This window comes from Myotis davidii, unplaced genomic scaffold (genome assembly GCF_000327345.1).
Source record: "Myotis davidii unplaced genomic scaffold, ASM32734v1 scaffold32, whole genome shotgun sequence".
NCBI lineage: Eukaryota > Metazoa > Chordata > Mammalia > Chiroptera > Vespertilionidae > Myotis > Myotis davidii.
The window spans coordinates 6,085,045-6,112,277 of NW_006286587.1; the positions used below are offsets into that span (position 1 = coordinate 6,085,045).

The 27,233-nt window shown below is 40.8% G+C and overlaps 1 protein-coding gene across 6 annotated transcripts in view; it reads left to right on the forward strand.

Annotated features, from left to right (window-relative positions):
• The window catches only part of PLCB4 (phospholipase C beta 4), a 356,763-nt gene that overhangs the window by 207,416 nt on the left and 122,114 nt on the right, over nucleotides 1-27,233 (forward strand). For 4 of the 6 annotated variants that reach the window (XM_015560271.1, XM_015560270.1, XM_015560269.1 and 1 more), the window contains one exon: nucleotides 4,427-4,525. In XM_015560271.1, the coding sequence (XP_015415757.1) occupies nucleotides 4,442-4,525 (84 nt within the window). In that variant the 5' untranslated portion in view covers nucleotides 4,427-4,441. Of the gene's footprint in view, nucleotides 1-4,426; nucleotides 4,526-27,233 lie in introns of those variants that run through there. The other 2 variants (XM_015560273.1, XM_015560274.1) reach the window with 1 other exon arrangement.

Consider the following 27,233-nt stretch of genomic DNA (forward strand, 5'->3'; position numbering starts at 1 on the left):
TGGCCCAGTAATAGCACTTTTGTATTAGTTAGCTGTGGGTGGGGCTTTGAGATAATTGCAAAATAATGTATTTATAGAGTGACCAGTCCCCTCCTTTATGCCTTTTAAAAGAAGTAACTGTCCCTTTAACTTTCTCTGGAATCCGTTGGACTACAACATGTACCTTCATTTGTTCCCATTTAAAAATCAATTACCTGGCTCAAACTACTGCTAAACACAATTGACTGGGTCAGCCCTTTCTAGTCTGTTTAGTCATAGTTGTGCCATCTATATCAAATGACCCAACTGCTGCCCCTGAGGACAGGTCGTAAGAAGTATTTCAGAGACACTTCAAGGATCAGCTCCCGTTTTGTAGCTGGAAAAATGCAGGATACTCCAATGTCATTTTGCAAAAATGCCTCATACCTGTTCAGAGCCCCAGAAGCTCTGAGAAGGTAAGCCATAAAAAGAGCACCTGCCTCCAGTGCAGGTGCCTTTAGAGATTAAGGTCAAAAGTATCTCCTTTTCTCATTAGCCCCCACCAAATCCTTCACATAATGAGACCATTATAATGAAATTGGTGCCCAAGGTAGAGATGATTATGTTAGTAGTAAGGATAGTAGTGAAGTCTGAGAAACATCACACACTGAGGATTGATGTCTTCTTTCCCTGAAAGGATCCTGGGGAACCCAGAGTTAAACCAGTGAAAGATGATGCAAGTTGATATAAGCTTTTTCTTCATTTTCATTTTTGATCTGACCTTTTTTTTATATCAGAAGTCTCTTGTTGCTTGCTATTCCCTTTAACATAAAACCACAGAAATATTGAAAGGCACAGTTGGCAGGAGTGAGAACACACAAAGGTCTGCAGAAGAGAGATGTTTCGCCCACTCTTCTCCACAGTTTGGTCAACCAGGGAGACCGCCACATTGTTTCTATCATCTGTCTTTTTTTCATCTGTTCACACTTGGATGCCTGCAGTTGGTTAATTCTGAACAACACATCCATGACAGCCGGAGAGAGTCTTGCAATTCTGTTTTTATCTGTAGATCTGTTTTATGGCATAGAAGTCATGAATGCACATCAGTGCACTAATAGCTTGCTTCTAAGTTGCCTTAGGTGGGGGCGGGGCGGGGGAGAGAGAGAGAGAGAGAGAGAGAGAGAGAGAGAGAGAGAGAGAGAGAAAGAGAGCTTCATTCTTAGACAAACACTGAGAAATGAAATGGAAGGACACAAAGAAAAACAAACTGAGAGGAACAGAGGGACAGAAAGATAGGAAGAGAGACCCAGTTATAGTCATTATGGGAGAGAGAAAGACATGGATTAATCTCACATGATGGACTGGGGAAAAGCACCTGCCCCTTCTCCCACTCTCTGCATTCTGGCTCATCTTCTTGGCTGTACCTGGAAGGCTTCAGTGCTGATTAATGGAGGGCTGCTTACCATCTTAGCTGGCCTGGTTAGAATGTCTTTTATGCTTTCACCAGTTTTTAGCCTGGTTAGTAATGAGTAATGAAGAAATTCCTTCTCAAACAACAATAGTGTCTGTTGTGAGAAAGCTACCATGAAACATGACCTAATGTATTCTTCATCTGCGTTACATTGTTTGCATACACCTATCTGTATGACTTCAACTATTTTTTTTCTTTTTTTAAATTTGCATTTTTTTTATTTACACGAGCACATATAATGCAAGAATATATTCCCATAATAAAAATGTTCAGCACAGAAGATAACAGTAAATATACCCTGATTTTCAGCCCCAATCTTTATTTCCTCCCCAAAATTAAGCAGGTCATAAATTGGGAAGGTTCCTTCCAAACTTTTCAATAATTTACTTATATGTATATACCTGGAGAAATATAAACGTTTGTCTTGTGTGTTTGTGTTTACATAAATGGTATTAAACTGTTCATAGCATTCTATAGCTGTGTTTTTAAGTAAAAGGTATCACACTGTTCATGTTTCATATCATTCTGTGGCTTCCTGTTCTCACTTAATGGTATGTGTTAGAGACCTTTCACATTCAGGTGTACCTTACCTTGTAGTGTGTGCCAGGATATGTAAACACTAGATTTTTCTCCTTCAGCTCTTTAGGAAGTGAATCACATCGATTTGTTTTCAGTGTTGAAGCACTTCACATTATTCTTTTGACAACTCTCTGGAATAGATTTGTTCATGTTTTCGCTAGAATTTTTTTCTCTGTAAGTGATAATGAACTCTAGGGTTGGTGTGTTTCTTATGAACCCCCTTAGGGTGTCATTGTTGGGATCTGGTAATGGGGCTTGTGGAATGAGGGGGGTACTAGCTTTACTTGTTTTTATGTCCTGGAAAAACTGTAGGTACACAGGATTTACCTTTTCCTTGAGGATTTGATAAAACTCGCCTATAAAATGTATGGGCCTAATATTTTATTATTTTTTTCAATTGATTCCTAGGTCTGTGGTCTGTTTAAGTATTCTGCTCATTTTCTGAGCATTTTTTTTTCTTTAAATTTTGTAAACCTCCCACATTATTTAGGTTTTCAAATATTTTGATTAAGGTTACGCACAGTATTCTCATACTGTTTTCACCTTTTCCTCTTTGTAGCTCCATCCACGTTTCACTGTGAATATTGTATGCATGCTTCCTCATTATCATCCTTCTGCCCCCATCTCTCTCTATCTCACTTTCCCCCAATACTTGCCAATTTTTAAATATAAAAATAATTCTGAAAACAATTCATTTATACTGATCATTCTTTTACTATGTTTTGGTTGTATGCTACATATCTAGGTTTTGATATACACTGTTTCTAGATAGTTTATAATTGTGGCTTTGACTAGTCTGCTGAAGTTAAGAATTATTTAGAAGTATGTGTGTAAGTTTATGTTTTTTTTTCTATATGTACAGATTTTATGCACTTACTGTCATTAAATTATAAGTTTGCCTAGTTTGGTCAATAAGTATGGTGATTGTAATTTCTGCCTTTTCAAAAATACTGACATTTCCTTTATGACCTAATCATGATTGGATTTGGGGATTGTTATATGTGTGTGGGGTAGCTGGGGTACAACGAGGAAAGAATAGGTAGAGATAGAAGTAGAGATATAAAAATACATGGTTGTTAAACCTTCTGTTCCCGTTTTCCATTCCTCTACATTTTTCAGCCATGCCTCCTGTTTCTTTTTGTGTTACATTTCTTGAGAATTCCTTGACTCACCTTCGTCTGAGTTCTCTTTATAATTCATGATTTTTAATATTATTTATAATTATTTAAAAAGTTTTACATTAAAAATTCTTTAAATTTAAAAAATTCTTTATAACTCTACTAAAAGTTTGAACTCAGCCATCTTTTACGAAATTTCTAAAAGTTGTAGTTAATTGTGTTTTGGGAACAGAATGTACTCTCTCCTCCCTTGGAGGATATCAACCATACTTCAGCCAAAGCTGTTTGTCCTGTTAACTCTGTTTCCTTGGGTAAGTTCCCCTACTAACTGTGTTTGGCGTGTATGTCCTGTGTCTTCGGCATTGCTTACGTGTTTGACGCTTCTTGGTGGGGGCTCATCTTTACATTTAAAATGTCCTGCTTTTAGCCATTGAATGTACACCACAGTACCTGGTGCTCAGAAAGGTGGATAAAATGAACACCCCGCTTTTCTAGGTGCAGGCAGCCACCCTGAACCATGCCTGGGCTCTCTTTCAAAGTCGCCTCAGTCTTTTCTAGACAGCAGACATTCTGAGTGGCCCAAGTGAGGAAGAAGTGAGGGAGGCTTCACCAAGGGCAGTAAAAAATTCCATCCATTCCCACCTGATTCTGTGCTCCATCATCCTGTGGACTCCTCCTGCCCATGCAGGCACCTTCAGGGTCTAGTGTAAGCTTTGCAGCAGCCCTAACCTACATATAGGTTCAGGGGTGTGGTTCCTTTGTCTTATCTGGTGCCATCTGATAATGTGACCTTATTATTTTATATGATCTGAAGAGAGAGGGGAAGCTCCCCAAATGATTACCTCTGGTATTTCTCCCTCTTTTTTAAAATGTATTTTTATTGATTTCAGAGAGGAAGAGAGAGGGAGAGAGAGAGAGACATCAATGATGAGAGGGAATCATCAATCATGCTGCCTCCTACATGCCTCCCACTGGGGATCAAGCCAGAAACCTGGACATGTGCCCTGACTGGGAATCGAACCGTGACCTCCTGGTTCATAGTTCCACGCTCAACCCCTGAGCCATACTGTCCAGGCACCTCTGGTATTTCTTAACGATATTATTTATCCAGGTTTAGAGACAAAGAGAAAAGAAATTGAGTCAGATGTGGGGAAGAAGGAAGAACAAAGACAATTTATGGGCTTGTTCCACATGTATGAAGGAAAGCTTTGCAAACACACAAATATAAAATGATTAACCTTTGATCTTCACTTGTTTTTCAATTTGTATACTAATGAGATATTCTTTTTTTTATTTTTAGGTCTTGAATATAATCATGGCCAAACCTTATGAATTTAACTGGCAGAAGGAAGTTCCTTCCTTTATGCAAGAAGGAGCAATTTTTGACAGATATGAAGAGGTAAAGAGGGGTTATTAATCTTTCCTCTCAAAACATTCTTATAATTATTTCATTTTAATTACAGTATTGAGTAAATAGTCTCTGACAAAGTAAGAGCATCTTTGAGATTTATAAGTTGGAATAGTTGGAAAGAGGCAAGTTATGAAATATAATAATGATAATGATACTGTATTTATTGAGCGCTTGCCATGTGCCAGATGTGATGATAATGATGCTATAAGTTATTGAGAGCTCACTGTGTGGCAGACAGCCTTCTAAAACATTTTATGTATATTGTTTAATTCCTCACAACAACCTTATAAGGTTGTTGCTATTATTATCTTCGATTTACAGATGGCTTTCATGTAGTAACAGTCTTTGCATAGTGAAGTGCTTTTGGCAGGCTTTCCACATAAAACGTTTTATTTGTTATAAATGTAATAGTGATTGGACTTTGTGCTCGTCATTTGTTCTGCTGGTTTCATTTACGTAGAACAGTTGGACCGAAGCTTTGTATACCTCTGCTTCTGCCACTTACTGTTCCTGCAAGGTGGGGAGTGGCTGCAGGCTTTTTATGGAGCAGGGTCTTGGAACCACCCATCTGTACAGAAGGTTGAGGAGGTAGTTGAAACCTCATTGGCCTTATAAATGCCTTGTTTTTCTTAGATTGTACTTGAATCTGAGGTGAATTGGAGAAGGGCATGTGGTAAAACTGTGTTGCCTTTAAGGTCAAGTGAAATGGAAAACGTCTGAAGACTTTATTTATAGTCAGAGTTGGTTCCTTTCAAAATCCATTGAAAGTTAGGTGGTGGCCCTCCCAGAGGTTTAGATTGTCAGGCCTTTGCTTAAAGTCTGTGGGCTGATGTGACTCAGTACTAATTGACTTGGTTTTTCCAAAATGTGTTTCATAATACTCTCTTTATTTCTACCATAGTTTCTTTGTAAGTGAACAAAATTGAGAAAGGCAAAGGATGGACTATTCCTTGTATTGAATTAAAATGTTGAGTGACAGCTCTTTGTATAACTGAAACTTTACTGTTTCTCAGAAAGGACAGCTAATTACATTCTTCTACTAGTATAGGAAGAAACAGAAAATAGTATTACACCACCTGGATAATTCTTTGGAATTTTTCCTTTACTCTCCGTCCCCTCCCCCTTTTCATAGTTGTGATTATAGAATAACCTTTTGAAAATATCTATCATGAAACTCTATTGTAGGATAAAGGAAACTGGTCAGAATGAAATATAAGGCTTTCCATACAGCTTCATTTCCTACCAATTTCCTACACACACACTCTCTGCTTTAGCCATAAAAATACACTTACAATTCTCCCAATAAACTATTCTATTACATGTTTTATATTTTCTGCTCTCTCTTTCTGAAATAAACTTGTTCCTTTTTGTTTTACTAATGAACTCCTACTTATTGTTCAGAACCCAGATGAGAATTGTCCATCTCTTTAATATCTTCCTTGACACATTCAATCAGAATGGTAACTCCTTTGTGCTACTACTAACCTCCCCTTGCACATGTAATACTGCATTCGTGTTTAATGATTTTGTCTCTCCTACCATATTCTGATTTTCTTGAAGTCAAGGTTCATGTTTTAGTTATCTCTCTCCAGGGACTAGCAGAATGCCTACAACTGCTAAATTCACTGTAGATGTCTACTATTCAAAGGGATTTTAGGTACAATTGATTCCAACTCAGTCTGGTTTATTTGTTCATTTTTCTTGATAAGTGAAATGGTGAGAGGATTTGGTAATCCTTGAAACCGGGTGGGGATCTGCACCTCAACAGAGTCAAAATATTAAGGTAAACCATCTGACACTTTTATTTTTGAAGTAAAAAATTATTAGTATCAACTAGTGTTCAAATCTAATACGAAGTAAGCTTATTGCAGTTGACTGCTTTTATCCACTTTACACAACTTGGCAAAAAGGGCCAAGGACTAGCTTAGATGCATCTGTAAATCTTTCTCCCATTTAAGCCAGGTGTGCATTGGGGACCAGTGTCACCAAGATAATGTCCATTGCCCTTCATTATGAGCTGGTGAGAGACATCTCCCCCTGAATCTGCTAGAGTGTCTCCAAAGATTTGTGGTTTCTAAGGCAGTTTCCTAGGCTCTGGAAAATGATAGGATAACTAAAAAATACTACGTGACTTCCAGTTACAGGTCATTTTAGAGTGATGAAATACAATCACCGCTTGAGTATCTCTACTGCTACCAGATAAGCAGAAACATATTAGAGGAAAATGTGCTCTTTTGGTAAAGAAAAATGTGATTTGATGAACTGGAAGTGTGTCATCATGGAATCATTTTTTTTTTATTTCTTGTGATGATTTTCTTTGATTATTAATCCTTCACAACTCGCTCACATTTGGAAAATACTGATTACTTGCTCTTCAAAAGGCATTTGCTTTTTTTCCAGGTTCCTCTGAAAATGAGGTAAAGCTAGGAGCAACAAAATCATGAATAAGTATTAAGTACATCTAGCTAAGCTTTCAACTTTCTTAAGTGCTATTTTACTAGGATTTTAAACAAAAAATGTAAACTTCATAAAGTAAATATGTCTCTTTATAACAACACTGGAGGCCCAGTGCACGAAATTTGTACACTCAGGGGTCGGTGGGGTTCTCTCAGCCTGACCTGCACCCTTTCGCAGTCCAGGAGCCCTCGGGGGATGTCTGACTGCCAGCTCAAGCTGGCAGTCAGACATCCTTAGCGCTGCCGCAGAGGTGGGAGAAGCTGGCTCAGGGCTTCTGGCTGAAAGGCACTCCCCCTGTGGGAGCGCACTGACCACCAGGGGCAGCTCTTACATTGAGTGTCTGCCCTCTGGTGGTCAGAGCGGATCATAGCAACTGGTCGTTCCACTATTAAGTAAATTTGCATATTAGCTTTTTATTATATAGGCTATGAAACCAGAAAGCCAAATAGTATTTCAAGTGGACTACAGCCATTTATTTTTTTTATTTCCAAGTCCTATCAGATTCAGTTTTTTGGAGCCATAGCCATTAAAATATTCAAGGCATCAAATATGGGCAGAGAAGGTTTGTTTTTACAAGTTTTATATGAATAGCAGTGAGAAATGACAGCTGACAGCAAATGGGAGCAACAAGAATTAGGGAAAACAAAACCTCAGCTTCTTAAAGTGTCATAGCAAAAGGACCACTTATATGAAGGGACATAAGTGGATTCAGCATCATATGACAACTCTCACGATGGCCTGAAGGATAAGATAAATATGAAATGATGTTCCACTGATTAGTTTAAAGAGTGCAGAGAGGTGGGTGAGCACTCACTAGGTCAGAAAAAAAATACTGGCCATGGTTTTAAAATTATATATTACCTAGTCAATAAATGAATAAATGTGATCAGTGCAACTGTATTTAAGCATTATTTTATTATTTCTGCATTACTGGGGTATTTTTTTTGAAGTAGCCCAAAATTTCAGAAACTGCAGAATATAGCCCACATTATAGCTTCTACCTGTATTCCCATACCACTTCTAAATTTTTTTTTATCTCACATTGCTTGACTTAGAAGTTACTTAAATGCAAATACATTTTGTTTCTAAGCGATGCCTGTTATAAAATCTTTTAAATAGAGGTTTTTCTATGGTAGAGATCAGAAACAGCAGTGCTTCCTAAAGCACACGCACCCAAATGTCCCTAACTCAACTGGTCTCCTGCCTTTCCTTTTATATCCATGGCAAAGGGCTGAAAACCCCCGCTCCTGGCTGCTCAGGGCCTTCCCAGTCCTTCCCAGAATTCCTGGGTGCTTACAATCTTGGTGATTAGTCATATCCTCAGTGCCTTTTTACCTCTCTGTTCCAAGTTCTAGTTTGTTTCTCTTCCTAAACCCATTATATCGTCGTGTCCCAGGAACAAGGACATTGGGTGGTAGCAGCACACACCAGGACACCTTCAGATGAAATGTCTGAGATTATGCTGAATAAATTTCATTAGTCAGCCCTGCCAAAGTGTGTCTTATTTTCTGTCGTCTTTTGCCCCACTCCCCCAGCAAGAGGTATGTTCCTGTTTCTTTTCTTTTTTAATCTCTCTCCCAGAGTCCTTTCCCAATTTACCCTTTTCATCTTTCCCATATGCCTCTTTTCAAATATTAAAAACAAAACAACTCTCCCTTTCAATCCAAAGACAAAAGATGGAAAATTCTAGTCCCTTGTCATCCTGAGTAGTTTGGCTCCTTTTTTACCTCAAATTCTCCCATCCAGATTCCCGAGACCTCCTTCCCTTTTGTATAACTTTGAAGGGCAAAATTTAAAATAACTGTATCTTTAAGAATGCTGCTGTCCTAGAGAACAGTGATCACTGTAAGAACTTAGTGTTGGATGTGGTCTGTATCTGTGCTGCCCGTTACCAGTGTGGCTGTTCAGCACTTGAAATGTGGCTAGTGGGACTGAGGCATTGAGTTCTTCATTTTGTTTAATTTCAGTTGACACTTACCTGTGGCTGGTGGCTATCTAATTGGACAGCACAGTTCTAGACAATAAGCTCAAGTTACTATACAACCAGATTTGTAAATACTATCCTTCCCCCTCCCCCCAAAGAAACAGTTTTCAGTTCACTTAGTTGAACTGAAATTTCAACTACAATTCCATCAGTCATTTCTTAGTGGCAGCTGGACCAGAGATTTTTATGTTTTATAGATGATACACCTGGGCCATCACTGGCCCCACCGTCCCTACATCATAGATCCCAGCTTGGGCCACCCCTTTTTCTCACCCATGAGACTTTAATGCATTTGAGCAAGCTGCCCAGATGGAGTACCTTTTTCTGGTAGAGTCTTGACTTTTAGCTCCTCCCACCCACCACCCCCTCTCCAACATGGACATACATGGGCCAGTCGGTGCATACAACTGCCACCAGGAAAACAGCAACAGTTATGGCAGTTGTCAAAGCCAGGATCAAAGTGCAGGATCAAAGTGCAGGATCAGTATACACCTAAAGCCAGGCTAGTGGACAGGCAGAATTTCCAAGGTGGTTTTGAAATCTCAGAGCAGTTTGGCTCCATGTGGTAAAGCTCCAAAAGGCCCCAGCCGCCCACACACCCGGCTGCTCATCAGTAAAGCAAGGAATTCTCAAATATAATTTGCAAAAGACGAAAAACACAACCCTCAGAGAAAGTATTTTGACTTAAAGATGTATTTAACTCTGCAGTGAGGACAGCAGCATGATGATCGAGTTAGTTCTAAGCGCGTTGGAGGAAGAGAGTTTGAATATAGTAAGGAAAGGAGAGCAAACAAGTATTATCCACTGGATCCCAAACTGGTCACTGCTCTAAGGGGTCAGCAAGTTGTAACCTCTCGGGTTATCTCTTCTGCCAGATACAAATCCCATGCATCACTATAGAACCAAAAACGCTGCAGCTTATCTACCTGACTTCAAAGAAGCTGGGCCAAACAATGGTGAATAGTAAGCCAAATAGGCGTATTATCATAGGAAGAAGTCATTCTTGGGCTGGTCTCTAGATAGTACCCTTGTATGACATTGAAAGAATATACAGCCAGCTGCCTGTCCTGTCCCCAAGTTTGGGGTAACTTAAAACTGAATTGTATTGACAGGGTCAGGATATTGGGCTCAAAGAGTAGAGAGTGGAGTTATAGCACATTACTTGTATTTACAGAGAAGGATACTTACATAGTCATCATAATGGTAATAATCATGATAATAATGTTTGTCTTTCAACTTTTAGAATCAACCTAAAAGTTGGCAAAGCATTTAATTATTGTTGTCAAAAGAGAATGAAGAAGTTATTAATTTTGTGTAAAGTAAAGGTGCAGACAGATGTTGGACAATATGAGGGATTAGAGACTGGAGGAAAAAGCAGAGGGTTGATTTTCTCAGTGGGAGGTAATGTTGATACAGTTGATGGTGCATGAAATAGAGGCTTTTGTTTATTATTCAGACAGAAAAATTGCCAATTACAAAACCAACAAGGGAATGTCAGAGAAGAAGTACATTGGCATCCTCTTCCTGAAACAATGGTGTTTATCGTCATGTTTTCTGTAGTAATGAACATACATTTTGCATGTAATAGAAATCACCGGAGATTGTCCAGCCAGTGTGGCTCACTTGGTTGAGCAATATCTAATACACCAAGAGGTTGCTGGTTTGATCCGTGGTCAGGGCACATGCTTGGGTTTCAGGCTTGATCCCCAGTAGGAATTGTGCAGGAGGCAGCCAATTGATGTTTCTCATTTATGTTTCTCTCTCTCCCTCTCCCTTACCCTCTCTTTCTTTAAAAAAAAAAAAAAATCAATAAAAACATATTTTAAAAAAAATCACGTAAGATTTAGTTAAAAATGAGCAAAAAGGGAATTGAAAAACATACTAAATTATCCAAAAGGATGAACAAATGGATGCATGTTCCTCCTCTTTCTGTCTTCCTCTCCCAGGGCCACTGTTGGCATCCTGGTTGACGTGGGCATTGTGTGTGGGCGCATGATAAGAACAGAAGTCTGAGTAGGCAGACGCCTCATCATATAAAGCAGCAGTTCTCAAAGTGTGCTCCCCAAGCCAGCATCACTTGGAACTTTATTAGAAATGCAAATTCTTAGAGATGGATCAGAAGCTCTTCGGATGGGCCAGCAATATGTTAAATAAGTCCTTCGAAGAACTACTGTGCACATTCAAGTGTGAGAATCAGTAGTGTAGAACCAGAAAAAGGAGTTTGGATCTTTCTTTCTGATTTTTATGGGAAGTGACTTCCCAACCGGGACTAACACGATCTAATTTACTTCTGGAGGCAGTTTGTTGGTAGCTGTGTGGAGAACCGTTTCTGGGGGTGTGGGCCAAGCGCATGTGGGAGATGTGAGAGCGTGGTTGGAGACACCAGGCAGTTAGAGAAGGTGAGCTGGAGTCATATTCCTTCCTCTTACTGGCTCTAGCTCCATAGATAACTTTCTTAGCATCTCAGTGCTATAAAAGAGCAGATGTTAAAGTGGGTGGGTAGGAGAGTATTTTTTCACCTAAGGATTGTATGATTTCTCATTCATTTGCCTTCAGTCACCTTTCTTATCATCATAGCCATGTGACTCTTCCTCACACAATATGAAAAGCTGTGACTAGGCACCTGGGTACTTAATCAGTTGGTCTGAATGCTGAAACAATCCAAAGCTGCAAGAGGTAGCATCAACCAGGGTTTAGCAAAAACACTCAGGCCAGCCTTTAAAACAACAGTACTGACAGTGTTATCAATACTCTCAAACCCCGAAAGCCTAGAGTTCATTATCATCCAAGAATTAGGCAGTTAAGAAATGGTCTGTATCATTTGGAAAGTTCCAGAAAGTAAGTTGATTTGAAACTAAAAGACTTTGTTTGCAGCCTTGACCCTGACATTTGCAAATTATGACCTTGAGCTAGTCCTTTCACCTGTCCGAGAGAGCATCCTTCTCCCCTCAAATGGGGACAATATGTCTGTGCCAGAGGCTCCCAGTAGGAGTGTATGAGGCACCCAGTAAGGATACCTCTTCAGAGCAAATATTTCATCACAGTTGAGACCATGACTGTTCTCTAAAATGTTCAGCCAATATCTCATCACTGTTGAAAACCTATTATCAGTCAACTCTTAGCACTAATAATCATAATCCTAAAGTTTCTGCCAGTAAAAGGCTTTTGATTTCTCCCATGCCTTAACTCAGAGTGAGGGGCAGATTAATAGATATCCAGGATAACCTGGGTTCTTGCTACAGAGCTTCCTAGAGCACATTTGCTCCTTTACTCCTTAGAAGAGTGATTTCAAATCAGAGAGTTTACTGACCCACCCTCCATCACCATCAGCCTCTCTGAGGGTGAGCTGGGGAAAGAAGAGACTCTGCCCTTGATGCAAAGAAAGCTGTGCCTTGATTGGAGAAGTGGAAACGTGTTAGATGATACATGTACCACAGGGTGCTAAGTAGAGCAGATTCATCTTGGAGCTGACTTCAGCCTTCTGCACGGCTGTAAAACTCCTGGAAAGGGAATTCATGGCAGCCTCATGTCTCAGAAGTTTCTGCTTTACTCACACAAGGGAAGCTCTGAAAAAGCTTCTTTCTGTATCTGTTGATTCTCAGTGGCCTTTAGCTTCGAATAATTCATATGCCAAAGTGGCATATTTGGGGTGGTATAGTCTAATCCCCTTCAGTGGTTCAAGACAGAAACCATTTATGTGGGTCAGTAATGTGGGCTGGACTCAGCTGGGCTCAGGTGTTTGCTGGGCTGACTGGAGGCTGAGTTAGGATAGCCTTAGCAGGATGGTCTCATCTCCACCCCAACTTGTCTGCCATCCTCCTGCAAGCAGGCTGGGTTTATTCTCTTCGGTAAGCCCAAGCTACTGCTGCATTCTGTAGGCCAAAGCAAGTCACAAAGCCAGCCAGGCTCAAGGAGTAAGGGTATGTACTCCACTTCTTGGTGGGAGGAGCTGCAAAGTCACAATGCAAGGGTTGTAGGTACAGAAAGGATAGAGGATTGTGGCCCTCTTTGCAATCAACCACAGTTGTCTAAGGCTCTTTTTATGTCATTGATCATCTCATGTTGAAAAGGCCTAGAACAGGAGTCAACATACTTTTTTGTAAAAGACAAATCTTTGTGAACTACATAGTCTCTTTTTCATACACTCCACTTTATCTTTGTAGCACAAAAGCAGCCACAGAACATAGACAATCCATGAATGAATGAAGGGGCTGTATTCTAGTAAAAATTTCAAAAACAGTTGCCAATTTAATTTGACCTACAGGCCATAGTTTGCACACATCTACCTTAAAAGACAAATAATGCTACACAAAAATGAATAACAGATTAGTTTTGATGGTGATGATGATACTTTCAGATTCAGGTGATTACTTGTAGTTCATCACTTTCTCTTACAAATGTATGTTTGTATTTTTAGTTTAGTCATCCTCCTTTTTTTTCTTTCTTTAAAATTGTATCAGCTTTTGCTGCATACGCCATCACTCTTGTCTTTCTTTTCTTTTCTAAGATGCTCCACTTCAGTGTGTCTCTGCTTATCTTCTCATTTTGATGTTTTTGCCCTCTGTGAAGTTTCTTTGAGTTTGTTTTCCTCATTTCTTCACAAGGGTAGAAGATAACTATATTCCTTGGAGGAATAGAAGCATTTCACCCATGAAATAGTGTCTGAGTCAGTCTTATAGAAAACTCTAATACTTGAGACTGGTGCTATTCAAGGGCATAGAAAGGACTGCTTATTCATGGCGAGACGTGAGGTGCATCCACTAGGCCATTAGAGAAGGAAATCCGGGGTGGCTTTAGGTTCCAAAGAAGCTTGAGGGAACAAAACAATACAACACAAAGCAGAAATAAGGTGTGTATATAATGAGTCAATAAATGAAATTAAAATATAAGGAACTAGCTAAGGAGCAATGTAAGTCTATGAAATATTACTGTGCTATGCTGAAGAATTGAGTTAGAATTCAATGGCTAACATGACAGTGCTGGTTCCCTATGGCTTCTTTTCAACCTGAAGAGTAAATAGGAAAATGCTCAACATTAACTCCTTCGAGCCATGTCTGTGGCTGTGGGTGCACAGGAGCACAGTGGTTGGGGCATCTTTTTACTTAGGGTCGCTGGAGTGCAGCCTGGCCAATCTCAGGCTCATGGTGAAGAGGCCCAAAGGACATCCTGGCTTCGTCTGTCTATGCATTTTCTTTGGGAATGTACTCTGCTGATGCATGCGGTCTAGCCAGTAAATTAATAGAATTCATTCAAGTGTGAATAAATGAGCAGTCCAATGCCATATGCAGCATATTTTAAAGTGAATCACTTTTGCAGTCCCTTCTGGAGTAATAAAATTGCATTTCTTTAACCTCAACTTCATGGGAGTGAATTCCCTGTTCCTAAAAATTATGAGGAAATATTTTTGGTTGTTACTGGTTTGGGTTGTTTTTAGAGAGGGTGCTTTGTAGCGCTTACAGTAGCAATATCTGCCACTATGAGCACGACTAGGTGCTGTGCAAATGGTTACTGTGCAAATGCCATACAAATATTGTTTCTTTAAAGCCTCATATGAACTCTATTGTTAGGTGCATCTTCTTAGCCTTATTTTTCAGATTGCAAAATCAGGACTTAAAATGGTTGAATCCATGGCTGGTCACAGGCTAAGCAGAAAGATTCCTACTAGCCAGCCTGCAGTGGTTCTCAGTGTGGTCTGGACCAGCAGCATCAGCAGCACTTGAGACCTTGTTAGACATGCAGTTCTCAGGCCCCGCCCCAGCCCCACTGAAGGGAAACTCTGGCGGTGGGCTTCAACAGTCCCTGTGTTTAGGGCCTCTGTGTGATTCTGATGATACAGCTTGAGAACCATTAGGCATAGAGCAAGGTGAGCAGTTCTAGGCTTCCTGGGAAGGAAAAAATAACTAAATCCATTTCAAGTTTTTAAATCTCCCCCAAACAGGCAATACAGATAACAGGGGGAAAGAACTGATCAATAAGAGGCTTTTCTTTTTCCAGAGGAATCAAACATACTAGATTTTAAAGAGATCTTTACTTAGTCATAATGTGCCAGGCACAGTGCTAAGCACTTAACATCAGTAATCCCTTTAAATCCTCAGGTGATTGCAAGGATTAAATGAGATAATTTCCACATTATACAGATGAGGAAAGAGAAGTTTAAATCAGTTAAGGAATTGCCAACTCTCCAAGATATAGTAATCAGCGGAGCCAGTTTCCAGAACTGATGTAGTGATAAAGAGAACATACGTGACGAATCACAGCTATTATGTGATTATGACTCAGAATGGCTACCATGTCCAAAGGATGGCGTTCAGGTCACAGGACCCAAAAACATGGTACCTTGGCATATTGCATATTATAAGCTGAAGGTGACTAAGGAAACAGCAAAAGCAGAAAGGTCATGCTGAACTTCCCCCTGCCCTTCTTCCCTGAAACAGGTCATAAAACCCTCATTTGAGAGATGCCTCCCATACCTAGAGGAAAAAGCATCCTTCGCTCTGAAGACAAAAGCACCCATGAAGAATCTGAACAAATAGTTCCTGCAAAGTCTCCCTTAGTTTGCCGCACTTACCTCATACTCCTTGCCCTGTCATATTTCTTCACTGTCCACTCTTCACCAAATGTCACATAAAATACTCAGGTCTGTTTCTTTAGTCTTTCTTTCCTTAGGAGGGCTTCCGTGTTAAGAAAAACTTTAAATAAGTTTGTTTTATTTTGTTTTCTGCTAATCTGTGTTTGTCAGTTTAATTTTTAGACCCAACCAGGGACCCTAAGAGGGCCAAGGAAAAAATTTTCCTCCCCTACACAAAGAAACATTTTTTAAAAAAATATATAGGATGTGGAAAATATACCTATATATAATTTTAATATTTTTTCTAGAGTTTAGTAATGGAAGCAAGAGCTGTTTAAAGACCTGGTTAGGTCTTTTAGTCACTCACTTGCTTTATCTGTTTTAGACCATAATTATTATGCTATTACATTCAGGTGTTCTTAATTTGATTGTCTTGGTGAAATGAGGATGGAAAAAAATTATTTTTCACCAATTTTTCCATAAGTATCCATAAGCAAATAAGTGTCCCTATGAACACTAAGACCTCTACTTTTTGATGAATAAAAATCAGCCTTTAAGGATAGAAACATATTAACCAGTACTTTTTTAGTCTCTATTTTTAAAAGAATAAGTAAAATGTACTATGTGAAAGGAACATAATATTCTTTCAGTCAATGGAAAAATATATAAAATATTCTCAGCAGGGAGGCCTGTTTTTTTAATGCTTAATATTGATTCTGATAAATTAATAAGAAGCACATGGTTTTTGAACCGCTTGCTCCGAACACCATAAATAGTAAGAAATTGCTCTGAAATGGTGCCTTGTCCAAAACATGGAATGAGGTGCATGGCCTGAGCCAGTATAGTTGCCAAGGTATCGAGGATGACATACTCTTTCTACTAGAGCGTTGCTCTAAGGACTGTCTTGCTGGCATCTCCACTGCTCTTCTGCTGTGGGTTTTCTTCTCTCAAGTACCTAAAAGGGCGAGTGGTCCTCTAAACTTTGGGAGGTATAAAAAGGAGCCTCGTTTTTGCTCACCAAAGTCAAGTTGCCAGGATATTGTTTGCAAATAAAGAAAGGGTTTTTGTGCTAAGTGGTATTTAGAGTAAAATCTATTCCAGAGAGCTCTTTCTGGAAGAGTTTGAAATACACATAGTTGGTTAAGGGCACGGGTTTGGGGTTAAGCCAGAATTGGTTTAGTTTTGTCTTTGCTACTCAAGAGATGGAATCATGAGCCAGTCTTAAATGAAACACAAGGCAAAACCTTCTTGTCTGAAAAAATTGGAGTGATAATACCTACCTTGCAGGGCTATTGTGAGGGATAAGTGAGGTGGATTTTTTTTTTTCTGGATTAAACCTTCAGTGGCTTCCTATCTCTTTTCTAGTCTCCCTTTCCCCCCACCCCCCTTAAAAGTCCCTACATGACCTTTCACTTCACTTTCCTATTAGTGTTCCCTGAAAATACCAGACACACTCCCACCTCAGAGCCTTTGCACTTGCAGTTCCTCCCTGGACTGCTTTTCCCCATATACCCTCAGTTCTCATGGTTCATTGCCTCACCTCATCTGGTTCTGCTCAAAGTCACTTCATCCAAGAGGCCTTCATGATCATCTCACTTAAAAAAATCTGTGTGTACCCATATCCACCCACATATTCTCCTTACCATTTTAGATGTTCATATTCACATTGATCAATTTATGATGTACTACTTGTTTTCTGTTCCTTGTCAAAATCCCTTTCTAGAATATAAGACATGAGAGTCAAGACTTTGTTTTTATTTACTGCTATATCCCTAGCAAGATATTCATTTATCTCTCAATAGGTACAGTGATCTAGCAAACCCTTAGTTATATATCTTGGACTCAAATTTATTGTTATTTAAATGGTCCCTAATCTCTAAGGAATTTGAAGGGTACTGAGGAACTGGACCTGGAGGTCCTTTTTGGCGATCTGGAGAAGGGTTAGCAGCCATGGAGGTGTGGCACTTAAATCTTCCAAGAGAAACCTGCCACTAGAGTATGGTTAGTGGACTGCCTCCAGCCACAGCTTCTTCAGCACCCAGCAAATGAGCACCATGGCAGAGCTATTGGAGCTGATCCTTCCCTGCCCCACATGAGGCTCCTCTGGTGAATAGGCCTTGCTCTGGGGCACCCATCTCCACCTGGTGGAGATGTACTGCAGCCTGAAACCCTTCCTACCTGATCCTGCTTCCTCCCTGCTCTCCTTTCATAGGTTTTAGTCCTGCCTGATGCTTTGAAGGCTCTCCTTCCTCCTCCTGCTTCCTCTCCCCTTTCTCTTTCCAGGCATATCCCCTAATGAATCTCTTGCACTTCCAAGTCTGCCTCAATGTCTGATCTTTGATGACCCAAATGATGCAGCATCCCTCTCTAATCCATCTCCCCCACCACTCCATCCCCGCTCGCTGTAGGATGGTCACATGCCAAGTCTTTGGGACTGCGATTTTCTGAGGCCAACCCTGCACTCACTGCAAAATTTTCTAGAAGGCAGCAGTGGTTCTTGTATTTTGTTCTACTTTGCTTCGACACAATAAAAAGGGATAGAACCAGAATTGGCCCCAAGAGCCAGTGGGAATGGTATATCATTGAGGCATAAATGTAAGCTATATAAGAAGACAAAGTAGGAAGGGAATGACATATCACACAGCTAGTGTGAAGAAAAGCATTTTTAAATGCTGAATTATTTAAGTGGAAATGCATATGTCCAAGGAGAAGTCCATGGAAGTCATTGTGATTCCTTTCTTTTTAGCAACTCTATTCAACATGGTCTGTCATCTCCACGTCGCAATAGGTTAAAACATTCTTTTCTTGACCTGCCTCTTCAATTACTGTATGTCTTCTGTGTCACCATATGTCTAATCACATGCTCAGTGCAATTTAATATTCTGGAATGAATTGTGCTTCTATTAGAAGTGCTTTACTGACAAGAAGGACTTACCAGCTTTGCCATGTTTCAAGCACATTTGCAAAGCACATCTCCTCTTGTCCTTAGAATTTGGAGGGGAGGGGATGTTAAAGAAAATGTTATTTATGACACTTGTTTAAAAATGGTAAGGCTGGATCCAAGAGACTGCTATAGTGGGGTTTTGCAGAAGGGGAAAGGGGTTGAGCTCAACTCGGAATACAACCAGGAAAGGGCACTTATAGCTAAGGAGTGATGGGGGTCAATGGATGGAAAATTACTAAGAGGAAACATCAAGGTTAAGGGGAGATTTTGGCTAAACCAACCTCACAGTTTTTTGCTGAAGGCAGATTAAATCCCACCTGGGAGATGGTGAAGGTTGAAGAACCCGATCAGATATCAGAGGTGATCAGATATTGAGGATGGGGGGTTCTGGCTAAACCAACTTTGCAGGATTCTTGCTATCATTGGGCATTGATTGCAAAGACAGACACTGAACCCCAAAAGTTGAGGTCTAATTGGGAAGAATATTCGGAAAAGCCTGATTCAAGTTTGCTCAAGCAGAGAATTGTTGGGGTGGTATGGGGAAGGAAAGGGGAAGGAGGTGACATATATTTTTAATATTGGTTACAAAGACATTTCTTTTTCTCCCTGGCTCTGAGTACGCTAGTCTTCTTTAATTTTTCCTTATTTTAGTTGCTAAAGCAACTCTTTTCACTAACATGAGTTTTCCTGTCCAAGAAAGTTACTTTGAGTGACCACGAACTCCTATTGGCATGTTTTGTTGACTGTGTTCTTCTTTCTTTAAGCTGAGAGCTGGTTGCCAAATATCTTAGGAATAATTTCTTCAACTGCTTATGGCAAGTATCAGGGGGCCTGTCCCAATATTTTGCTACAACACAGGAGTCCTCTTAGAATCTGAGCAGCTAGGGCTGGCCTCAGAATGTCCTGATAGGAGAGGGACAAAGAGACAGCCACTGAGTTTGGCATCTCACACTGGCAGACTTTAAAAGTTAAGTCCCAATGATTTAAGGTCTTTATCTGGAAGTAAAAGAGAAAGTGGGAATTCATAACTCTTGATGACCATAAAGTAAGCCATTGGAAGCATAAAGTTTGACTCCCTCAGGTGGCTCGTCCTCGCACTCCCTTCCTCCCCCAAATCCAAAGCCTCGCTGAGCTGACCACATTCCCACACAGCCAGGGATGTGTCAGAGAAGTTGTTAATAAGAAGCGCCATCAGACCCACTTTTGGTTGCTTTTAAAATAAAGCCTGAAAAATCAGGAAAGCTGATGTGCTTTTCTCTTGTTACTGCTTTTCAGTAGACTCGTCCAAGCCAGGCCTCTTGGGAAGTTAATATTCTGTATTTCTGAGCTGAGAATAGAATGAAATGAGTGGATTTAAACTTTCCACTTGATACCAGAATAAGGGTTCACTGTATCTCACAGTCATGGCTGAAATGAGAGCTTTAAATGCTCCTGGTTGGTGATTGAGAGCAGACATTGTCATTTCTGTTTCTCTGGCATTTAGAACTCAAGATGAGCAGTGGGCCTAGCACCTGTAAAACTTGCAGAATGACTCACTTGATTGTCCCCTCACCCTCAGAGAGTGATCTGCCATGTCAGGGAGGTTCAGGGCAGAGCAGCCAGCTCAGAGGTTACCTCCTCGGGTCACTACTGCTTGCTATGCTCCGGCTCACCATGCCCATGAAGAAGGAAGAGGCTAAGCTGTTCCGATGGCTCCCCGGTGCCTGATGTACAGACTGAGGCCGGCCTGGGCAGAGAAGAATAGGCACAAGCAGACCTCCCCAAACTTCCAGCGAGTCTAATGCAACAGTAATTTATAACTTATGGGTCTCCCTTATGCATAGACTCTCCAGTTTGCATTCTGGACCAGAAGTAATCAGTGTACAGTGGCACCAATGCTCATGACAAGCATCCATGTAACAGAAATGTTCTTTCTGCTGCAGCGTCCATGTGGCTCTGCCACTTTTATGTCTCCTCTTGGGTGACTCGGTCACCTCAGTTAGGGTCAGTTTCCTCATCTGTAAGGTAGGGATGGTGGTATTTTTCTCACTTGTTTCTTGGATGATGAATCATGATCCATACTAGCAACATTCATCATAATTACTATTACTGTGTTATTATATTAATAATTAATAGTTTCTTGGGTTCATATTATGCATCAAGCACTCTCATGCCCAGAGGTAACCTGTGAGATCGGTATTATTGTTGATGTTATTATTCCTGCTTTTGGAATAAAGAAATAAGCTCAAATAAGCTGGTAAGTAACCAGTCACATCTGCCTGACCCGGAAACTATTGGAGAACACCCAATAGTTTCTGGGGTTTATGAAATGGTTTTTGTGCTTATTTATAAGTGTTTCTTCCACGGCCCACAGGGAGCTGTAATGCAGAAGTATGTATTATTAGATAAAATGAATAGCACAGGGATATAGACTGAAAGGAGAAAAAATATGAAAGCACATCAAATTACAGGCAAGATGGACAGGCAGCCCCCCTGTGGGTAGCAGGAGTGTCCCATAAGTGGAAATAAATGAGCTGCAGATTGGCCACTTGTGATCTTGGTAGCAAAGCAATGTAGGCACGAGAAACAGTTTTGGGACTTGCAGTGTCTGTTAGGTTGCAAGGGAAGCGACAGATCAGGAAAAACCCTTTTTCTTAGCCCTGAGATTTGAGAAAAAATTCTGACACAGTGTATGAGGTAGTGAAAAACACCACTCCTAAAAACCCAGTAACTAAGACAGTCTGCACATTGGAGGGAATCCTCCAGAAATGCAGCAATTAGAGCTAAAACATCCCGAAGCCCTTCTAATCCTAGTGATGGTTACTGGCATCCAGTGACAAGAACAGCAAAGCCTTCTTCAGACGTGACTGCCAGGCAGCTCCTGGGCCCACTGCCTCACAATGTCACCGTGTCCTTTATGGTCTCAGAGCAGGTGCGACTCAAATGTGCGCTTCAGTGTAGAGAACAATCCCAGCTCTGCCCCATCAGCTACACAGTACCGCGTGAGGCCTTCATGTCCATGCCTCGATGGCCTTCTCTGTGAAATGGGAAGAATAATAGTACCCCCCTCACAGGGGTGTTGGGCGGTTGGTAAGTTAATGTATACAGAGTGCTCAGAGCCCTGCCTAGCACTTAGTAAACACTGTGCCCGTTGGCTGGTAACAGCTGGCGCAGTGGTTCAGAAGCAGACCTTTGGCATTGCTCTTCAGGAAGCTAGATCTAGTACTAGAATCCCTTGTGGGTTCTGGTTGAGCATTATACGGGGGGGGGTGTATATTAAATTGGGTTTACAGCTTAACCCAATAGGGACTTCTGTTCAAAGAATCAAAGGCAAAGGAAAGGGATGCAAAAGTTGCAAATGCTTCTGTGTTGTGTGACAAGTTTCTTCACAAGGTAAATAGCGAATAAGGAGGGTCCAGGATACCAAGGTCATGGCCACAGCCATGGCCAGTGCCCTTCTGCTCCTCTTCAGAAGGACAGCTGAGAAGCCCTGCGTCCATCATCTCATGGGGGTCTGTAAATAGAAGGGAGATTGACAAATGGAATGAACATTCTGGATCCTGCCAAGGGGAAACCATACCCATGAGGGGAAAAGCAACTTCAGGACCTGCGCCCATCTGTTACAGCAGTCCATAAGTCATCCTGACGGCAGAGTGTCATCACCAAGGGCTTTAGTTTTAACTTGAAAAAAATGTTGCTATTCAGACTGGAAAGTTTGTGTGCAGAATCCAAAAGGATCTGCTAAACAGAGTTTAGCCAATTCCTCTGGAATGAAGAGCTGAAATAAATAGGCCACGAGGTACCTCTTGGGCTGTTAGCTTCCAGGATCTGATGGAAGCAGGAGCTCTGGGATCTGTAGGTTAACTCTCTCCCAGACACCACGTGCCTGCCCAGTTCTGAGGCCACACCAGACATGTCTGGTTTGGTGGGAGTGGTTTATAATGTTACTGAGACTTGATAAAACCCCTGGGGCCTTTTCCTAACTGAGACTTCACTTGTCTCTCTCCAACCTTCACAAGGTCCTTTTCTCTTCCACTCAATTCTTATCAAACCAGGAAAGGAGCCCATGTTTACCCAGAGATGGGGCCTGCCAAAGCAGTGTTCATTTACTGACAATCCCAAAATCCGTTGGTGATAGGCGGAGGGGAACCGGATCTGTCAAGGTTGACAGAGTAGAACAGACACAGGCTTTGGTGTCAGAGAAACCTGTTTGAATCCCAGGCCTGTTCCTTATCAGCTATGGCTTTAAAGAATTTACTCTCCATCAAAAAAAATTTTAATCCCTAAAACTGCCTTGTCCAATACAGTAATGACTAACCACATGTGACTATTAAAGTGAAATGAATGAAAATTAAAAATGCACCCCGTCTGTTGCACTAGGCACATTTCAAGTGCCTCATCAGCCCCATGGGGCTCTCATAGCTACCATGTTGGGCTGCACCCATCTGGCATAGTTACATCATCCTGAAAAATCTACTGGACGGTGCTGATCTGGTCCAAAATCTTGCAGGGCTGCCATGAGATTTGGTGTTTGTGAAATGCCTGGCACAATAGCCCTCAAATAATAATTGGGATGTTTTCTTGTCACTATTCAACTTCCTCAGCATTGACCTTGTCCCCAGTACTGAGGCCTGTTGTGATAATTTTGATAGCCTGTGAGGTTGGCATCAGTTTTCCTAGTTTAAAATGGGAAAAAGGAAGCTTGGTGAGGTTCTCCAGCAGATGCCTGGTGAGGAGGCTGGCATTCGAGCCCAGGAACTATAAACCACAAGGTCTGGACCTGGTGTCCCTTGGAGGATCCTATTTCTCAGAAAGCAGGAGTGTTGTGATGGACTGTGACACTCCTCAAGCATTTCACTCCCATCTACATCCTGATCTACTCAGGCAGTCACAAGCACAAAGGAGCCTCTCAACAGCTAGCGTTTAAACAAAGCGCAGTTAATGCATTTACTAGCTAGTCCAAAATCCCTGTCCCTAGCTGGTTGTTAGGTTTGGCTATCCCCTGTTTGATGATGCTGTAGAAAAATACATTCATTCCCAATGAATGTGGGTGACGGTGGTAAAGAAAGGGTAAGAAATAGCCACAAATCAAAAAAATAAAATCAATTATTTATCATCTAGAAACCCCACCCAAATACTTTCCTTGTCTTCTGTCAGCATATTCTGCTTGCCAGGTTCTCTGCCATTCCTTATAACAAGATACGGGACTCAATTTTATTTAACCAAATGTCTTTTAAAGTTGAAATAAAGGGGAAAAATGTAGTCTGTCATTTTGAAAGGAGCTTAGACCTTTGAAAGATAGATTGTGATGTTGAAGTGTTGAAGTAGCATGTGTTAGGGCAAGTGTCTCAGGAAGCCCATAGCGGCCCAGGCCCCTCAGCACAGGGACCCTGGAGGCACAAGTACCTTCTAGCTACAGCGATTCCAGCAAAAGTGAGTTTTCTAGTCTCTCTCAAACAAAATGCTCCCCTGGCCCCCAACTTGTCTATAGTTTCACCAAAGGAGCACCTGTCCCTTTCATCTCCTTTGCCCCAGTGGCCTGAGGAAAGGTAGGTTGGGCTGGATGAGTGAACTAGATAGACCGTAAGCTCTAAAGTGTGACTGTGACAAATTTTCACCGAGTCATCTGAGAACTGAAATTCTGAGCCCCCTGGAAGAAGTTCCTTACCAGAGGGTTCTATTACCACTTGTTCATGGAAAACACAGATTTGCAAAGGAGAAGGAGCCCAGCTCCCTTTTATGCTCTCCCTTGCCCTGCCAAGTCTGAAAGAAGAGTTCCAGACAAGGGGACTTATTGCCTCATCATGGTCACTGGGCCACAGCCCAAGTTGTGGTCGGTAGGTATCTGTGTGAAATTTAAAACTGCTGTTAAAGGGAAAGAAAAACACACAAAAAGAATAGAGACTCTGTGTCTTTACTCACCAGAGAGTCAGGTCTTTCTGTTTGTTAGTGGGGGTGGAGGGAAACCTAAATAGGTTGTGTTTCAGCTCCTTGTAGCTGATTGGAACAGACCCTCAGAATTGCCTTCTGATTTTCACGGGTAGTTTGAACACATTTTGTCTGAGAATCTTCTAGTCACAGTTGACAAGCTCATGGTGGGCTTTGTTGGAAACATTGCACTTAGAATTGCTCAGAACTTCTTAAAGGTCTCACTGGGGAATTTCTATTCTGGCAATTGCCCCTCCTAACATCTGATCTGTTTTCTCTATGAACTGTATGGGCACCTGGTAATAGTATCTTTTCCCTCTTTGCTTTTGTTGCTAGAAAACCTAGAGCTGAATTGACATCCTATTTTCACTGCGTGGGGCCTTACGACAAGCATTTCTGAAAGCTTCTTTTACCCTTTGTTTACTTTGCTATTTTGCCTTATTTTTCGTCTCCTTGCCCAGAGTTCTTATCCCATGTCAAAAATTACTTCTTTGTAATATATTCAAACAGTGTTCCTGGTCCAATAGGGTTTCCCAGGAGGTGCCTCAGAGCGATACCCAACCTCTAAGATGAACTCATATGAATTTGAAACTGGTGCACCTTCCTCCCAGAGGAGAACCTCAACAAATTGTTTTTGTATTTGTGTACCTGTGCTTGCCAGCCCTCCAAGGACTGACCCTGATGGGTTCTGGGCCTGGTACAACCCCATGGACTTGAGTAACTTCTTGCTTATGTTTTACATACTGGCCTGTTATGAATTTTTTTAAAAAATTCACTTCATTTCTCAGTGCATGAATTTAGTTTCAGTGTGCCTTTGACAGGCTAGGTGCTTGGAATACAAATGTGTACCAGAAAGTTTCAAGGACTGTGCCCCTTAAGGAGGTTATACTCTGGTGTGTGAGTCAAGGGATACATCAGTAAACAAAGAAATAAAATAATTAAAGACTGTTCAGTACAAGGAAGGACATAATCAGGATACTATAATAGAGAATAAGATGAGAGACCTATTAAGGAGGTCAAAGAAAGCTCTTTTGAGGGGGGATACTTGAGGCAAGACCAAAAGGGTGAAGAGGAGCCAGCTAATGCTAACAGCACTGGGAAGAGACTTCTGGGCTGGCAGAACTGCAAGTGCAAAAGCCTTGAGGCTAGAAAGAACTTGAGAAGTTCAAGGAGAAGGGCTCTGATGACTGTAGTGAACAAAGATCAGAAAGCAGAATGAGATAAGGTCTCTAGCAGCTATATCATAAAGGCCATTTCAGGCCATGGAAAGGAGTTAGGGTTTTATCAAATATGAGGGGAATTATTTGCGTGGTTTTTATGAACTGACTAAAAGTTTAAAGAATCAATCTAGCTGCTGTGGAAAGAGTATACGTAGTAAGATCCATACATGGGAGAGAGAATGATAGTTTGCACCAGGGTGGTAGTGATGGTAGAGATGGAATAAAATACATATGAAAACTACTGTGGAAGTAGATTTGTTACTGGAAGTATAAAGGAAGGATGAAGGAAGTCAAGGATGACTTATTTTCAATAAATGGGTAGATACTAGTGATATGTATTAGGCTAAGAAAGTCTTGTGATAGAGAGGCTTGGGGAGAGAGAGAGAGGAATAAATAATTCAGTTATGAACATATTAATTTTGAAACACCTGGGTAGAGATGTCATATAGAGAGTTAGCTGTCTGAATTTTGAACTTGGAGAGGACTTGGTTTGTATTAGAAATTTGGGAGTCATCAACAAATCCCGTGAGGTCAAATGAAAGTAGAAGCACAGTAGAAACGAGAATTCCCAGAACCGAATCCTAGGGAACATATAGCAGTTGGGTAGAGAAGGAAAGGAGATTAAAGGAGTGGAACACAATCAGGATGACAAGATTGGAGTGTTTCAAGAAGAAGGGAATAGTCAACCGCTTAGAGATCAAATGAGGTAAGAAGAGTATGTATTGCATTTGGCTTTGAGAACGTCATGGTGAATTTGGCCAGAGAAGTTTTACAGGAAATGGAAGACAGATGGAATTGGTCAAAGATGGTATAGAAGAGAGGTAATGGAAACAGGGGATATAGACACATTTTTTTCAAGATCTTATGCCCTAACATGGATTGGAGACATGAGGTAGTAAATGAAGGATGAAGTGGGAACAGCTAGAACATATTTGTGTGCTGTCAGAAATTATCTAATAGAAAAAAATGATGTGTGTTGGGTGGTGATAAAGGACTGACATTTTTTTGTGGGTGAAAGAGGATGGAATCTGGAAGAGGATTGAACCTGGAGCAGAAGTGGAAGGATTAACTTTTGTTGGCAGAAAGCATGCTTCATTAGGAAGGAAGAAGGAGAAAAGTTCTCATCTGATGGGTTTCCTTTACTCAGTAAACCATAGTAATTAGCTGCAGTGAATTAGTCCTTTCAGAGTGAGGAACCTTTTCAGGAAGAGTTAAAAGTAGAAAGTCATTGTTGACTATCCATTTGAAGCTTGTAATATTGAATTTATTTTCCAAATTAATTATTATTTTATTTTTTAATTATAGCTGACATTCAAAATTACATTAGTTTCAGGTGTACAACACAGTGCTTAGGCATTTATATAACTTACAAAGTAATCTCCCTGGTTAGTTTAGTACTCCCTTGACACCATACATAGTCATTACAATATTATTGACTATATTCCCTATGCTGTAATCTTGAATTTAAACTAAACCCAGACAATCCAGTTTTTTTTTTATTTTCTTTATCACGTTCAGTGATAAAATATGGATAGGATAGACTCTTAGTTTTTTGGCCAAGAAAACAGAAAATGAAGTAGAGGAGTTGAGGGTATTTGTGAGGAAGTGATTTTAAT